The 14,913-nt window shown below is 46.7% G+C and overlaps 6 protein-coding genes across 6 annotated transcripts; 3 read left to right on the plus strand and 3 right to left on the minus strand.

Annotated features, from left to right (window-relative positions):
- The first annotated feature begins 141 nt into the window (after positions 1 to 141).
- Positions 142 to 2,523, plus strand: BGW36DRAFT_373166 (putative alpha 1,2-mannosyltransferase Smp3). Its single transcript, XM_046215560.1, has 4 exons — positions 142 to 409; positions 564 to 946; positions 1,015 to 1,142; positions 1,201 to 2,523. The coding sequence occupies exons 1-4, from the start codon at positions 301 to 303 to the stop codon at positions 2,210 to 2,212; spliced, it is 1,632 nt and encodes a 543-aa protein (XP_046075964.1). The 5' UTR covers positions 142 to 300; the 3' UTR covers positions 2,213 to 2,523.
- Positions 2,524 to 3,119: 596 nt separating this feature from the next.
- BGW36DRAFT_395201 (XPC-binding domain-containing protein) lies at positions 3,120 to 4,643 on the minus strand (the record flags this gene model as incomplete). The annotated part of the gene is made up of 6 exons (XM_046218011.1): positions 3,120 to 3,239; positions 3,294 to 3,770; positions 3,824 to 4,153; positions 4,326 to 4,424; positions 4,508 to 4,555; positions 4,626 to 4,643. 6 exons carry the CDS (start codon positions 4,641 to 4,643, stop codon positions 3,120 to 3,122), a joined length of 1,092 nt encoding a protein of 363 aa, XP_046075965.1.
- A 194-nt stretch (positions 4,644 to 4,837) lies between these two features.
- On the plus strand, positions 4,838 to 5,503 carry BGW36DRAFT_373171 (uncharacterized protein). The gene has a single exon (XM_046215561.1). It carries the CDS (start codon positions 4,939 to 4,941, stop codon positions 5,446 to 5,448), a length of 510 nt encoding a protein of 169 aa, XP_046075966.1. The 5' UTR covers positions 4,838 to 4,938; the 3' UTR covers positions 5,449 to 5,503.
- Positions 5,504 to 7,213: 1,710 nt separating this feature from the next.
- On the plus strand, positions 7,214 to 9,576 carry BGW36DRAFT_356700 (uncharacterized protein; the record flags this gene model as incomplete). Its single annotated transcript, XM_046213806.1, has 4 exons — positions 7,214 to 7,280; positions 7,344 to 8,668; positions 8,722 to 8,826; positions 8,881 to 9,576. 4 exons carry the CDS (start codon positions 7,214 to 7,216, stop codon positions 9,574 to 9,576), a joined length of 2,193 nt encoding a protein of 730 aa, XP_046075967.1.
- A 763-nt stretch (positions 9,577 to 10,339) lies between these two features.
- On the minus strand, positions 10,340 to 11,355 carry BGW36DRAFT_289567 (putative translation initiation factor eIF-6; the record flags this gene model as incomplete). Its single annotated transcript, XM_046210680.1, has 5 exons — positions 10,340 to 10,700; positions 10,758 to 10,946; positions 11,009 to 11,095; positions 11,156 to 11,227; positions 11,321 to 11,355. 5 exons carry the CDS (start codon positions 11,353 to 11,355, stop codon positions 10,340 to 10,342), a joined length of 744 nt encoding a protein of 247 aa, XP_046075968.1.
- A 536-nt stretch (positions 11,356 to 11,891) lies between these two features.
- Positions 11,892 to 14,828, minus strand: BGW36DRAFT_395203 (SET and WW domain protein; the record flags this gene model as incomplete). The annotated part of the gene is made up of 5 exons (XM_046218012.1): positions 11,892 to 12,434; positions 12,487 to 12,567; positions 12,625 to 12,985; positions 13,030 to 14,227; positions 14,372 to 14,828. 5 exons carry the CDS (start codon positions 14,826 to 14,828, stop codon positions 11,892 to 11,894), a joined length of 2,640 nt encoding a protein of 879 aa, XP_046075969.1.
- Between the last annotated feature and the right edge of the window lie 85 nt (positions 14,829 to 14,913).

A 14,913-nucleotide genomic window follows, 5' to 3' on the forward strand; every position in this document is an offset into this window, starting at 1 on the left:
CATGCACGATGCCTGGTGGCTGCTGTAGTATAATTATTTATTGCCAAAGTAACGCGTCTCAGCCCTGGCAAATGATCGCGCGCTGATTAGGTTTGGTTATCGGGACAAGTCTGACCCCCTTCTAAATAATAATACGTAGCTCCTCTTGCAAAATCCCCTTGACTTCTACCAAACCACAAGAGCGAAGCCATGCTCCAGATGTTTCCCCTTTTCTCATTTCCATATGCCCAGCAAGTGGGTGCGCTATGTCTCTTGTGTTGATGACACTGCAAACCTTCTCGACGCCCAAATCATCCAGCCATGTGGAGACGTACTTACTTGCTGCTCCTGCTGGTCCGGATATATTTTGCCCTGTCTCCGAGCTATCTGCATCCAGATGAGCATTTTCAAGGCCCGGAAGTATTTGCAGGTATAGTTTCATATCCTTTTGCGACTATATTTTGCGCCTGCGCGACCAGCAAGCGCAAGCAAGCGCGGCTCCTGCGGCGCAATCTACGCGACACCCTTCGGTCGAGTTCTACGCAACAAATAGCTAACAACAATTGTTGCATGTTTTTTTCTAGGGCGCGTATATTCCTATCCATCACATTTGACCTGGGAATTTACTTCAGACAACCCAATCCGCAGCGTGTTCCCCTTATGGCCGGCTTACGGATGGCCGATGAACCTTTTGAAATGGTTCTACAACGAAATGGGACAGGGCAGTCCTCCTTCCGAGCTGATATACTATCTTCTACGGGCTGGCATGTTTGTGTTGAGCTTTGTGCTTGAGGATTGGGCTATCTACGAATTGGTTCCGACACCGCGATATCGCGTGCCTACTGTCGTCCTGGTGGCCTCTTCCTATGTCACATGGACGTATCAGACGCACACCTTCTCCAACTCGCTGGAGACTCTACTCGTTGCCTGGGGACTGGTCCTCATTCATCGCATCATCGAGAACAAAGTGGGAAGACCGGCCCTTTTTCCCTTTTTTCCTGCACCTGCTGATACATTTTCTTATCTCTGGTATAGAAGCATTCCGCCTTTTTCTCCTGCGTGGTGTTGTCGCTAGTAGCGGTGCTAGGTGTATTCAACCGAATCACATTCCCAGCTTTCCTTTTAGCCCCGGGTTTACAGTTACTACCACATTTTCATCGCAAGTTAGTATTCCACATGACCTTTGACCAGTGAAGTATAAGCTAACCCCGGGTTTAATAGGCCGTTCTCGCTCGCAGTGCTAGTCGGATTCGGTGCGGTCTTCACAGCAATCGCCATTGTTATCGATAGCTCTTTCTACCGATCATCAAGTCTAGCAGAAGCTATTCGACATCCGGTTATCACTCCTCTAAACAATTTATTGTATAATTCTAATAGCATCAACCTCGCGACCCATGGTATTCACTCCCACTACCATCACTTACTCGCGAATCTTCCGCAACTTCTAGGGCCAGCCTTTATTGTGCTTGTGCTTTTCCCGTTTATGAAGTCACGAGTATCAGTATCTCTCTACAACAGACGAGCAGTCTCCGCAATCTCCGCAACAATGATTCTCTCGATCTTCCCGCATCAAGAACCTCGCTTTTTATTGCCATGTGTGCCACTACTCTTAACGTGTATCAGACCTCTCAGGTCACGCCCTTTTCTCATTTCATGGCTCCTGTTCAATGCAGCTATGGGGTATTTAATGGGCGTCTATCATCAGGGTGGCGTCGTACCTACTCAATTAGCAATGCCCTCGATTATCTCATCCAAACTACCCACCACCCAAAACGAATACAAAGCAGGGTCGAACGTTACGGTGTTTTGGTGGAAGACATATTCCCCGCCACTGTGGCTACTTGGCGACAACAGCAGTTTGCCAGCGAACATCCAGACCCGCGACCTAATGGGCATGCGCCCACTGGAGATGATTGAGTGGATCGATGGAGCTGTTCCACAATGCAGCGAGAATAAACCCCGTTCAAACCGAAAACAAAGCGACCAGAACCTGGTTTTCCTTGTTGCTCCTCGATCTGCAATCTTCCTCGACGCTTATACCAAATCTGGTTCTACTACTACTGCCGCTGACCGGCCGATTCAGATGGAAGAATTGTGGACATACAAACAACATCTGAATCTCGATGACCTCGATTTAGGAGATGACGGATTCCTCCCTACAATCGCCAGAGTCTTTGGTCGGCGGGGCCTGAGTGTCTGGGCTGTCGTGCGAACCGGCTGTGCCGAGTTCTAAGAAACGCCATCAAGGTACGAAAAATCATTTTATTTTCGTTTCTCGCTGTCTTTATAAATATAAATGTTTGGGGGACTGTTGGGTTTATTTTGGAAAGGGAAATATATTTCACTTGTTTATTATTCCTCTTTCTTCAATATCTCGCGTTATCTGCAAGATACAGAGAGTATGTATTTTTTCTCATAAATTATTTATTATATTTTGGGATGTAACTAGGACGGTATGATCGTTAGTTATAGGATGATTGACGCCATGCCAGAAAAGTCATCTTGGATAACATAAACATAATATAATTCGCAGCTCTTACGACATTTATTTCAAGTTATGTAGGTGTGACCTGGCTTATCTACTATAAAATGTGGTAAATGGTCCCATGATACTTGCATATCAATCGACCTCGCGAACATGTGACATGATCAGTCGGTAATCAAACGCTGCACCATAATTCCGCTTTATTCTTCAACTTTTTCTAATAACCGAAAAAAGGGGGTAGAATTACAGTCTGCGTGATAGGAAAAGCCATTATCGAAAATCCTTACTATGCACAGGGTGTTAGATACACAATGTAGTTGCAAAACTAGGCAGAATCGACCATAGGAAAAAGGTGTACTCGAAGTAATGATGAGCAAAAGCACGCTAGGAGTCTTGATAGAAAAACAGTGCTGGCACGGAAAACGACGGAACGTTCATGGTTCATAAGAGAAAAGGAGGGAGAATGTGGTTTTTTGGAACTGCGTGTCAAGCCGGTATTTGATTGAGTAGGGTTAAGATCGTCACCAAGCAACTTAGATAGGATCATCTGAGGAAGTGAAAATAAAATCACAGTTCAAGCCTCATCTTTAGCATTAATGGCATTATTGATGAGGAAAAGAAAAGAAAACCATCAGAAACGTTAAGACCGTCAATATCATTGTTCATCGTTCTCGTCAGGTTGTTCAAACAAGAAGTTGGCGGCCAGTTCTTCGTTCTTGTCACACGCAAAATAAGCCTGAATTACTGAGTCTCGAGAGAAACCAAGACGGCAAAGCTGCAATAATCAGTATGAATTTATGGTGAAATATGCCTTTAAGAGCCCACTTACTCGCTCAATAGCATCACGCTCTTCCTCTGTAACACGGATTTCGTGAGTACCCGGGGGAAGCTCATTGCCTTCCTCGGCAATATCTTCTGACAGAAGCTGAAGAAACTGTTCCTGATTTTGTCCAATGAGTTGGGCCAATTGTGGGTTTCCAGCTCCAACCTGTTGGAGAATAGGCTCCAACATCTGCGGTTGTTGTTGGACAAGCTGACGTAGTTGTTGGAAGTGAGGATTGTTTCGAAGGAAATCGAGATTGCCCAACCCTCCAGCTTCCCCAGCACCAGCACCAGCACCACCAGAACGAGCTCCGCGACTTCCAGTACCTTGACCAGCCTGTGCTGCGGCTTCAAATAGATTCACTGGCTCTTCACCACCGGTTGTTGCAGGCACGTGGGCAGCTGGAGAGGCATCTCCAGCTTCGGGAGAAGCTGCCGCCGCCCGGGCTTGTTGTTGCTCTTGCTGAATGTCTTCTGGGATACCCTATATTTGACTTAGCATATCCTTCTACTAACAAACCCCTCGACTTGACTCACATTGAGAAGGTACTCGATGGCACGATCTGGGTTGAAAAAGGCAGCCCTCATTGCACGTTCAATGTCAGCGCGGGGAAAGCCCATAGCTTCCATTTGAGTGACGGCGGCATCGCCCTGGGGGCCCATGGCCAAAGCGGACGGGTCATTGAAGGTTGTGGGGTCGGCGGCGGGGTCCGCAGTCGACGCTGCTTGACCAGCTTGACCAGCTGGAGAAGGTGTAGATGGTACTTGGGGGGCGGCAGGGGCAGTAGAGGGAGCGGGAGCTGCAGGAGTGGCTGCTGGGGCAACCTTGGCCGGTGTTGACGGTCCTCCGGAGGGTGCGGCCTTTGGCTAATAACAAGTTAACAAGAGGCGATTAAGCTTTAAATATGCTGTTTGAGGATTTACCTTCGAGACCATGCATACTATGAACCCTTTCTCTTCGATACTGTACGACTCGATAGTATTCGCATCTTGTAGAATTTTACCTATCTGAGGTCAGATTCTGGCGGTCAAAGCAAACCGGCTTTTTCGCTTGCAGAGACTCACCGGAGTAAATCAGTTTCTGTTGAGAAGCCTCCCATCCTTTTTCCTGGGCAATCTTTTCCTTGACCTGGCCAACCTATTCATGACACAACGATTAACCCCGCACTTGTCGAATGGCGCGAACAGACGTCTCCAAGTAAGATCCAAAGCATCACTTACTGTTTCGGTTGGCTCAGCTTCGATGGTGAACTTCTGCTGTTTGAGATCCTGTTGGATATAATCTTGTCAGTCCACATAGAGATGGCGACGCATGGAGTTTGAAGCGGGTTCGACATACTCTGAACGTAAGCTTCATCTTGACGCCACTACGGATAGTGAAGCGGCTAAGACGGGGGATGTGTCAATCGTGTGCCAGCCGGGAAGATCGTCAGGTTTAGAAAATTTCCAGCGGGCAAAGAGCAGTGCTTGGAGAACTGGGATGTAATGCAAGAGTAGGCTGGAAGATGAGGGAGAGCGGGAGAAGGTTAGAGAGGACCTTGAATACGATGATGAAGGCGGTCGCTGCCTTGTCGGGTTCTCCCCTCGCTAACGTCACCCTAAACCACTTTGGTGGGAAATCCCGCCCCAAGCTTCCAGAGATCCAGACTTCTATGCATTCTGGTTCTTCCTACTATCATCGTTCTTTTTTTCCTCACGCATTTTTCCGTATGGGCTGGCTTGGCTCTATGCAAATTTTGCCTTGCTACTCCGACCCCGCTCAGCGAAGGACTACCCCCTACAGACAGAGCAATATTGCTGTTGCTGGCGACAGACCCAGGGTAACCCGCCCTGCGCTTATACTCACTTCTGCTGCAGGTCCTCAAAACGCATTAATCAGGAGGGTTAGTACAGACTCGGCAGAGAGTAATGAGATCATCGCTAGCCAGCATCTTCCACTGTTTCCCAACCCTATGCAGGTGCCCCTAGTGGCAGGCTCAATAATTACAAAGACTGTATTGAGTGAAATACTTGAGAAATTGCAACGACTATTTATTCGATGTTTAGATCTCATAATAATAATTATGATGTATCAATGGATTTTATTGCTGGATGTAATAATCATATACTATGCAGTCCATGTGGTTCAATGGCCCACTTGGGACGTGCTAGCAACTCGATAGAGTGTATCGCGGCGGTTTTATTACTTTCGATGGTTTCAATAGATCGATCCAGTGCGTATTGACAGCTGATCTTCATTAGTAGTAATTAATATACGGATATTGGAATGTATTAGTATATTATAAAGAGCCATTTCCCCAAAAGGCTGTTGATCAACAATAGATACTCAGAGTTTGACTTGCAGATATTCTGCTTAATGAATGTGTAGTGTATTAGCATCTCTTTCAAAGGTGTCTTTCTAATTGCTTGATGTCAATGGACACAAAGAAGGTCGAATTGCTCATAAAACCGTTTTCTAAACGTTTCTAAAACGGGAGTGTTACTGTAACTAAAAGTAGCACTCTATCTCTAGTGCTATGAAACATCTCAATAAATTGAAACACGACAGTTTTCAAGTATGGACCACATGAAGTCTCGAAATGAGAGGTGGCCGTTGACCTACCAGTTTACTTGTGCGCATTCACCACAAACCTGTGTGAGAATGATGATTGCCAAAATTCTTGTAAATCCCGAGCCATCCGAAGTATACATGCACTCTCTGAGAGGACAGGACAAGACGAAGGTTCATTGTTGGGGCAGACATACAAAGGGCATACACATGCAATGCGTATACTCACGGTACGGTCACGGTATTACCGGGAAATACACCGCACCCGCCGGCGCCACCCGACAAATCCTGCAGCGTCCCATACTCATTCGGAACAGACTAATTGTCTTTTTTACTTCTATTTACGACATCTACTGTCAGCTCCAATGCACCTCGCGTTTCTTCTGCTGGCAATCGCTTCTACCCCAGGCAACCCACAGACTACTGCCGTCATTGGTTCTCTTGGTTGATTCCATCCAGAACGTCTGTGTCGTGCCTTCTTTGGGCCTCCGGATCTGGGAGAGAGTCGCGCTCCACCTGCTCATGAATCCCTTCGCCCTCTTGGTGGTTTGATGATTGTTTGCTATTATTGTCACCATTTTTATTCTGCCACGCCCTTCAACCCCTCTTCATTATCTGTTGTCTTTGTCCGCTGTGAAAAGTCTTCCAGCCCCCTCATTAGTCCTTCCTCGGCCGCCTACTCGACAATCTGGCCGCGGTATTGTTCCCGTCACTTCCTGCCTCCCTATGGGAGAGCCAGCTGGTAAGTTCGACCTCCATCTTTTCCTTCATGGCGAATAGAGCCCAGCAATGTTGTTTCCAAGAAAATTGCTAGTGTTGTATCATCCATGCTAGCCCCGTGCATTATGTCTGCCTTTCGCTTCCTTCTTGTTTGCCCCAGCCGCCCGCATCAACACTAGCATATGTACATCAAGCCCGTCATCTGTCGTTTCTATTTGCCCACTTTATCATCATCAAACTATGCAGCCTGTCGATGAATACTCGTTCGACATCTTCTACAGTCTCTTTGAGACGACGACTGGTATTGTCGAGTAATCTTTTAATTTACTCGGAGCAAATTCCACCCACGTGGTGTGATTTCTGCCCTCAGTCCAGGCCAGTTCGTCAGTCATTCTCTGAGCCCTATCGAGGTGAATACCCTCGCCAATCGACTTATGGCTTTATAATTCCCGATTGAAGTACAAGTCTATCATATTTGCATCTTTTCCGGGCCTCCCGCAATCATCTCAGTGCTCTCTTTATCATCGTCCAATTCTGGATTGATATCCATTGACTGCTTCACAAACCACCGTTGCTCGCATCCATTCTGGAATCCAATATTCTGGAGTCATCGCTTAGCAATCCTCGTTACTGATCTTGGCCCTTTTTAGAAGCAAACAATGGCGGGGACCAAACGTAAAGTCGACGCGTCTCGCAGCTCGAGCTCGCAAAACACCGCTGCATCCGGTAAGATTCTTGCAGCTCAGTAGCATTTTACCGGTGAAATATTCTCACTAATTCTCCTATCAGAAAACTCAAACCAAGGCTACGCTCGTGTCACAGCGCGCCGTGGCACTCGCATTCGCATCACTACATCTAGAGCCAATCCTACTTTACCTGAAGAGAGCAATTCTCAAGAAGCTCCTAGGGCTGCTTCAAAATCTGAACCTACTGTAGAAGAACATGCAGGTGCATCACAAGAGCCTCGTTCAAAACGCCAAAAGGTTGTTCCAACTACTGAAACACCAAAACCCACAAGATCTTCAGCCAGAATCAAGACTCGTGCAAATTCAGTTTCCTCCGTTGAATCACACCCTCATTTATCCAGCCAGCCTTCTACTGAAGAGGCATCATCGTCTGGTAATTTTCCGAGAAATAAATCCAAGACTGTCACACGGAAGAATTCAAGCAGATATACTGCTGTAGCTGAACAACCGTCTGTTGATTCTGTCGATTCTAAGAGATCGAGTGAACACGATGATTTAATCCTTGACAAGAACTTTTCTTTCTCATCAATAAATGCTCCTGATCAAAAGTTAACTGAGACAACTTCAGAAACATCACCGTCTAAATTTCTTCGTGGGCGCAGAAGCCAGGTTGAAGATACAGACCAAGGTGGTGTGACAGAGGTCCCCGGATCTTCATTTGACTTGAAGGAGCCAAAGCATGAAGATGACGAAACAGTGAGGAAGCTTTCAAATGACGGCTTGGCCTATACCATCGAAGATAGTGAAGATTCACAGAATCTCCAAGCTAACTCTTCGGCCAAACCCCTCCCAGCGGAGTCATCAACAGTCTCTCAAAATAATGAAGATGTTGATAACGCGGCATTAAACCAGGATGAGACTAAGTTTACCTCAAACAGTAGAGGTAGAGGCTCTCGTGGTCGAAACAGTGGTCGCGCTCGTGGTAACCGTGGGAGAGGCCGCGGTGCAGCTCGAGGCGGAGCACCGGTCCGTGGGTCTAATCGCGGAAGAGGACGAGGTGGTCGTGGAGGGGGAAAAGGTGGAAGACGAGGTGAAGATGATTCGGATTTCGAATTTGAGCGTTCTCCCTCACCCGGCCCGGGGAGTCAAAAACTTCTCGACCGCCAGAAGGAGTTAAAGCAAAGTTGGAAGCGGCTTGCAGCAACACAACGTCTTGTTCTCAATGTTCTGGCAGGGCGCACCCAAAATCGCTTGGCAAGAGACAAACATGTCTTTCGTAAAGCACCTGAATATGAAGAGGTACAGGCGGAACTTGATCTCGCTTTAGAACAGAGGTTGGAGATCTTATTGAATGAATACAATCTTCGCATTGGCGAGGCGAATACACTGCTTGAGGCTGAGAAGACCATCATCCAAGAGCGATATCAAGTAGGCAATATTGTTTAGAGACTATTTACTGATCACAGTGCTAACGAACCTAGGCAAATGCTTCGCATATAAAAGAGGAACTTTTCTATGCTGCTCAAGGTGATTACATGAACTTGGTAGAAGGGGTTAAATATGCAGAAGACGACGAGCATACAGAGGTGAGCGCTAACGTGTGAGCATTTCAGAGGTCTCTCATTAACCAACAAACACAGCCTGACCTCGACCGGCCCGAACCAACAGAAGTGGCGGATGGTGATCAGAAATCAAGCGACACCAACTATAAGCCTGTATTCCTATACCGTGATGAGCCCCGATTCAAGCGAGGGTACAATTCCAAATATATGCGAGAACCGTCGGGTGCCGCTGCCTCTGACCTAGGAAAGAGTGGTTGGGATGACTTCATCCAACGAGTCAAAATGCAAGAAATCAGCCAAGAGTCGATACCTACTGGCCCTGATCCAATTCAGGCTTTACTGCAAGCTGTGGATGCCGTCACTGAGGCTAAGTCCGGTGCTCAAGAGGGATTCCCCGAAGCTTTATTCGCTTTGGCAGATGCTGCAAGCAGTGTACAACCGATTTCAGTTCCGGCTGTTGTTAACCAGCCACAGCCCAGTCAGACGACGGCAGAACTACCTTCATTCCTCTTTCCTCGAACACAGACGCGGCCATTTTTTCCTACCTCCCACACTCTTCCCGACCCTTTCACAAGCGGAGGAGGCCCTCCCCAGTTACCTCCGCCTCCAGGTGTGCAATTTACTCGCCCTGGGGCCTTTCCTGGGTTCCTGCCAGGCCACCAATCACCTCATCAACCACCGCCTCAATATCAACATGCACCACCTCCGTATTACTTTCCGCCTCCGCCTGCCCCGCCTCCTTCATCAAATTCACAGCGTAATCAACGATACTAAAAGAAGTTGGAAACGATACTCTTAAGGGTGAAGCCGTCTTTTTCATGCTTTCTTCTTGCATTGATTCCCTGTACAATTGAGAACCCTCATTTCACAATACCTTCGCAAACCTCTTGTTTTTGGCATCTTTGGTTGGGTGGATATCTTCATCGTTTGGTTATTGGTTTCTTCGTGATCCCCTTTACGTTCTGTTTTGGGAAATAATCAAAAGATTTCCTTACATGATCCTTTTGGTATTGCATGCGCTTTCGAAGCGATTTAGCTTGTTTCACTGAAGGTTTGATTTCAATCAGCCGGTTGTATTTTTTTTGTTCCTTTTGATTATCGCTGAGCCTAGTTATTCTTGTATTCTTATTGAATTGGTTCTTTCTGGGGTCTATTTGCTCTTTTTTCATATATCTTCTATTATTTTGGTTTGACTCGACAATTACTTTTGTGTGCCCTACCCTCTTGTATCATGGTCTGCTGAGTGTAGGTCAAGAAAAGTTGGTTTTCGGGAGGTTATATGTTGCTTTGATTGACTAGGTCTTGAGTTGATATGAGAGCAAATATCGAGCTTATACCTATTCTCTCTATTCGAATTTTCATTTGCATGGCTTCGTGAGTGGTATTTTCTATTTAGTTTTAATATAAGAACATACACAATATGAAGCCATGAAAAAAGAGTATGTCTTATAGAGAAAATGGCATCATCTCATAACATGTTCAACTAAAACACATCGCCTTTTAGTTTCCTTCACCATTTATCATTACTGCTCCTTCTTTAATAGAAGCTTTCCACGATGCTTTCCTTATTCGCATTACCCATTCCGAGACCCTTGGCACCCATCTCACCAAGACGGAAAACGCTCTCGACAACGCTAAGCTCGGTGGCTGTCGTGTCGAGGCCTGTGACGGCGAGCCAGTCATTGACGACCATACCCGCACCCACGACGGGGCTACCACGGTTGACGCTACCGGCCACAAGTGGCACTTGTAGTAGCGATGACAGCTCGTCTTGGTCCCGGATAGAGGTTTTGGGGTGAACGATGCCTCCTTGGTTGGAGAGTGCCATGTATGATCCTGTGAGGACATTATCGGCTACTGTTTGGCGGAAAACCTCGACGCCGAGAACATCGGCAATGCTGTTTGATGACGATGTTAGACAATAGATCAATAGGAAAAAATTTTTCTAGACTCACATTTCCTCCGTTTCTCGCTCCAAATCAGGATGTATAAGCGCCACATGATCATTGCAACAAATCACATTTCCTAATGCTGATAATCGCTCCTCTATCCGCTGTATCTTAACTGTGTCTGGTATCGAATTTCGGAGGTGTTGCAGCTCTTGGTCTGTTGTGGAGGTGGGTACTAGGAGACCTTTGCGGTTTCTGCCAGAGAACTTCTTTTAGCTTGGGTCACAGAATTGAGTTTGAAAATTATTCATACATACCCAGCAGTCAGTCGGCCGACAATTCGGGTACCAGCGATTGTGGCATGGCAGATGGGAATGACATCTTGTAATTCGGCTTCGAAGACACTACACAGTACGAGGGTTAATTCATGGTATTAAGAATCGCTATTAGTAGAGCGTATTTACCTGTAGAAATTCTCTGAACCTCCAATAGCAACCACGGCATATGAATTTGTCAATGTCGCAAAGACACCAACTCTAGAAGGCATGGTTAGAATTGAGCAACGAAATATTTTCACCAGGTTTCGAGTCCCAATCGCAGACTATAAAAAATGAACTAGGTGGTCTTACTCATTCGAGTTTTCAAATTGGGCACGAACAGCCATATTGGCACTGATGTTTCCTTCTTTATCTTGATCGAAAATGACGTCTGTGAAGTGAACGAGCAAGCGAGGCGAGTTCTGGGCCGATGGAGATACAGTAGGGCTGTTGTGACTTGGAACAGAGAAGTATTTGCGCTCTCTGCAGTTGCTAGCGAATTTCAAAAGCGCTCACTCTTAATTTGTCGAACGACAAATTGGTCTGAAATTTTCAACAGCTTTATAATACTGCTGTTGGAATTCTCATGGTGGCGGTGACTTTTCGCACCCCGCAACCAAGTGGTCCGCGCTAATCCCAATACGGGCGACGACTCATAACGAGTCACAACTGACAGTGCTTAGCCACGCTTCCATGGTTGCTCATACAGAACACGAGATGAATCATAAGACACTAGTGGAGATCCCTTTGGGCCAACTGTAGCGTGTGCCGGATTTCGAAATGGGTGTAAGAGCCTTCGCAAATCGCTCCACAAGAAACCACAATATAAATATTGCAAATCGAGTCACGTGGACACAATATCTAATTAGATGATGATTAAAAGTTATTGTACAACTCCAATGCTTTGATGGGAAGCAGCAAGGCCGGAATGCGGCAGTTCTTCGTCTTCGTCAAGTCCCTCCGAGGGGGGAGACTGTCGTTCTAACAACGGTGTAGAAGATTTTTGTCGCTTCATCGGCGAAGCATTGCCGCTCTCAACCCCCGTGTCGTCGTCCCTCTTACGTTTTGTCAGTGGTTCCTGCTCGGACGTCGGTGATTTTTTGCCGTTGTAGTGAAAATCAGACGCATTTCGGTTTCCATCTCCATCACTCTCGAATTCCTTGTTATCGGCTGGAATTGAAGGGTCATCTTGAAGTTGCGGTGTCTCTAATCTAGATTGATCCAGATCATCTGTATCCTTTGATTTGCCATCATCCTGTTGATTCTTGTCCGTTTTTCGCTTTTCATGCGCCCGGTGTTTCAACACAGCTTTTTCAAAGTATTCCTTGCAATATTTCTTGATTTTTTGCTGCTGTTTCTCCGAGACCTGATTGATATCCTCGACCCGATCATGTTTGAAATCAGAATCCACCAGCTTTGTTGCAACCTGCGCGGATGGAATCAGTTAAGGGTTCATTTCTTTGTTCCGAATCTCGTACCTCTTTAGCATAACGCTTCAGATCTTCCCTAGGGAGCTTCTTTTTGAACTTGTCTACCACGTACTTCACGTAGGGGTGTATCTATATAAGCTCGTCAGTGCCATTGGGGTTAACTTGTACATACGACTATATGCTTACCGTGTTTTCATATATTTTCCTTTGCTTTTCTTCCGGATAAGATCTCCATGACTCCTTCTTGGAGTCTGCTTTTTGCGGCTGGGGAGTACCCGGCGTGCTCGTCTTGTCTCGTGGGGTCTCCACGCGAGAGTCCATGATATTATCAATCATTTCTTTGAAGTGCTTTCGTTTCAGAGAGCCAGCAGCCGGCATTTCCGACACCGGGAGAGTTGGCTTCTCGTATTGAGAGTGGCCATTTGCTGTGAAATATAGCGTTCGTCCATCATCATCTAGCCTCTCAGACCACCCTTGCGGAAGCGGAGGAGGTCGTGGGAATCGAGGACCACGATTATGAGGTATATTTCTCCCACCAAATCCACCTCTTGCTTGAGCAGCCGGTCCACGGGGGGCTCAATGGAGCGAGACCTTGATCGTGTTCGGGACTTTGATCGATTATGATTGTCACCTGTTGCAGTTTCACGTCTCTCAAATTGACTGACTATTTGCGGGGTTATTGCTGTTGGGTCTCGTTTCATACGCGGGATCCGGTAGCCAACGGCCAGGTTAGACCAAACCTCCAGAAGACTCGATGCTTGCTTTGCCACTCGTTCGTCATCCGATGTAGTTAGTGTTTGAACAGTAGATTCGATGTCGGAGTCAATAATCTTATTTCGAGTGAGTGCAGGTAGCGTGGACAGCACTTCAAGAATCTGTAGCACCACATTAATGTCGTCTTTCCATTGACTGAGCTGTGAGTTAAGAATTCGATAACCATGCATCTTCACAACACGGTTAAGGGCACGCTCGTCTTCGCAGCGCTGAATACGTCCCACAAGTTTAACAGCGATCCATTTCTCAGTGCATTGCATCAAAGCAGCCATAACTTTTGTTACTCCAGTCTCATCTAGAGACTTGGGCTGTACGCTCTCAACGTATTCCTCATCGGGCTCTTCGGTTTTCTTTTTGCGAGGCCTCTTAGCCACTGCGATATCCCAATCCTCGGAGTCTTCGATACCAAGAGCTTCTATCGTTGCATTAGACAGCTTGGTAGCACGCTCTGTCTGAGTCTTGCCACCTATGAAACCTGTGCAGTTTTGTTCACCGCAATAACAGGGCTGGGGATCCGCTCCATATCTATCAACGTTATAGTTGAAGACTAGCTCTTCTCCAGCTTGAATGTGTCGCTCTGCGAAGATACCCATGCGAAGTTTTTCACCCACGACCCATTTGTCAACATAGCAATTTGGATTGCATGAATGGTTGCAGAAACGTGCCAAGTTGCCTTTTTTGGTTGCATCGACGAATTCCCCTTTGTTCAACGACATGAAGTAAAAATGCCTGATGCCTTCTTTGTCGTACTGCAGCATCCGACGTCGAAAGTTGGCCTCATTGATGACTTCCCCAATATATTCATAGATGAATTGATGAGGTTTAATTTCAGTCTCTGCACGAAGACCAAAGCCCTTTTTGGCAGTTTTAATGACAGCCACATTAGCATATTCTTTCCGCTGAAAGCGTTGGTTTTGACAGTCACGGCCGCAGCCACAATCATTCAAGCATTCGATTCTTGTTGCTCGATTGATGCAGTCTGAATCCTCTCCACACGCGTGATTTAGTTCACCGTCTGTGATGTAAGTCAGTATTTGCGCCACCAATAAATAGGCAATTAGAAACAGAAGAGAAAGTCCTCTGGTGAAGTTTGGAAAGAATTCTCTAAATGTTGAAAATAATACTCAGGATCAGTACTGAGGAAAATTTATGCACTTACCCCATTCCTCTGCGCAGTCGCATTCCATGGCATGTTCTGTATGCCCCATATACTTGCTCGAATAGATACAAGCCTTGATAACTTCAAAACTTTGACAGGCTTCATTGGCACTGTTTGGTAGGTGGTCGAATAGCTGCGGCGGGCGAGAAATGACTTTCTGAGAGGCGCTGCGAGAAAGCTTGGGGGGTTTCCCCGGCTCTTGCTTGAGCGTGATGTCTCCTCCGATATTGCTGGTGGTGACACCGTCATCACCAAGCTCCATCTTGATAGGAGAACGCGCCTGGGCCTCATGCTTGACCGGTGGCGAAGATGCATGGTTGGGCTCATTCTCCCCAGGTGCGGGCGAACCAAGGGCGCTGGCTTTCAGCTCGTCTGTAATGGCGGGGACTCCATTGGACAGGCCGCCGGGGTCGACCTCTGAGTCTGAATTGACTCTCACATCGTCATGAGGCGGCATGACGATACAAAAAGTTGGGACTGGATCCTCTCAAGCAGGAGACCGCGAGGAAGAAAGTAGTCGTAGAGATGGAGAAAGCTCGAAA

The sequence above is a fragment of the Talaromyces proteolyticus genome (assembly GCF_021365285.1).
Source record: "Talaromyces proteolyticus strain PMI_201 chromosome Unknown BGW36scaffold_3, whole genome shotgun sequence".
Taxonomy (NCBI): domain Eukaryota; kingdom Fungi; phylum Ascomycota; class Eurotiomycetes; order Eurotiales; family Trichocomaceae; genus Talaromyces; species Talaromyces proteolyticus.

Excerpts from the sequence above, each read along its gene's own strand:
- BGW36DRAFT_373166 (XM_046215560.1), top strand. The coding sequence starts at position 301 with ATGTGGAGACGTACTTACTTGCTGCTCCTGCTGGTCCGGATATATTTT. Across the intron at positions 410-563 it reads AGGCCCGGAAGTATTTGCAG|GGCGCGTATATTCCTATCCA; the intron begins GTATAGTTTCAT and ends GTTTTTTTCTAG. Across the intron at positions 1,143-1,200 it reads CTACCACATTTTCATCGCAA|GCCGTTCTCGCTCGCAGTGC; the intron begins GTTAGTATTCCA and ends CGGGTTTAATAG.
- BGW36DRAFT_373171 (XM_046215561.1), top strand. The coding sequence starts at position 4,939 with ATGCATTCTGGTTCTTCCTACTATCATCGTTCTTTTTTTCCTCACGCA.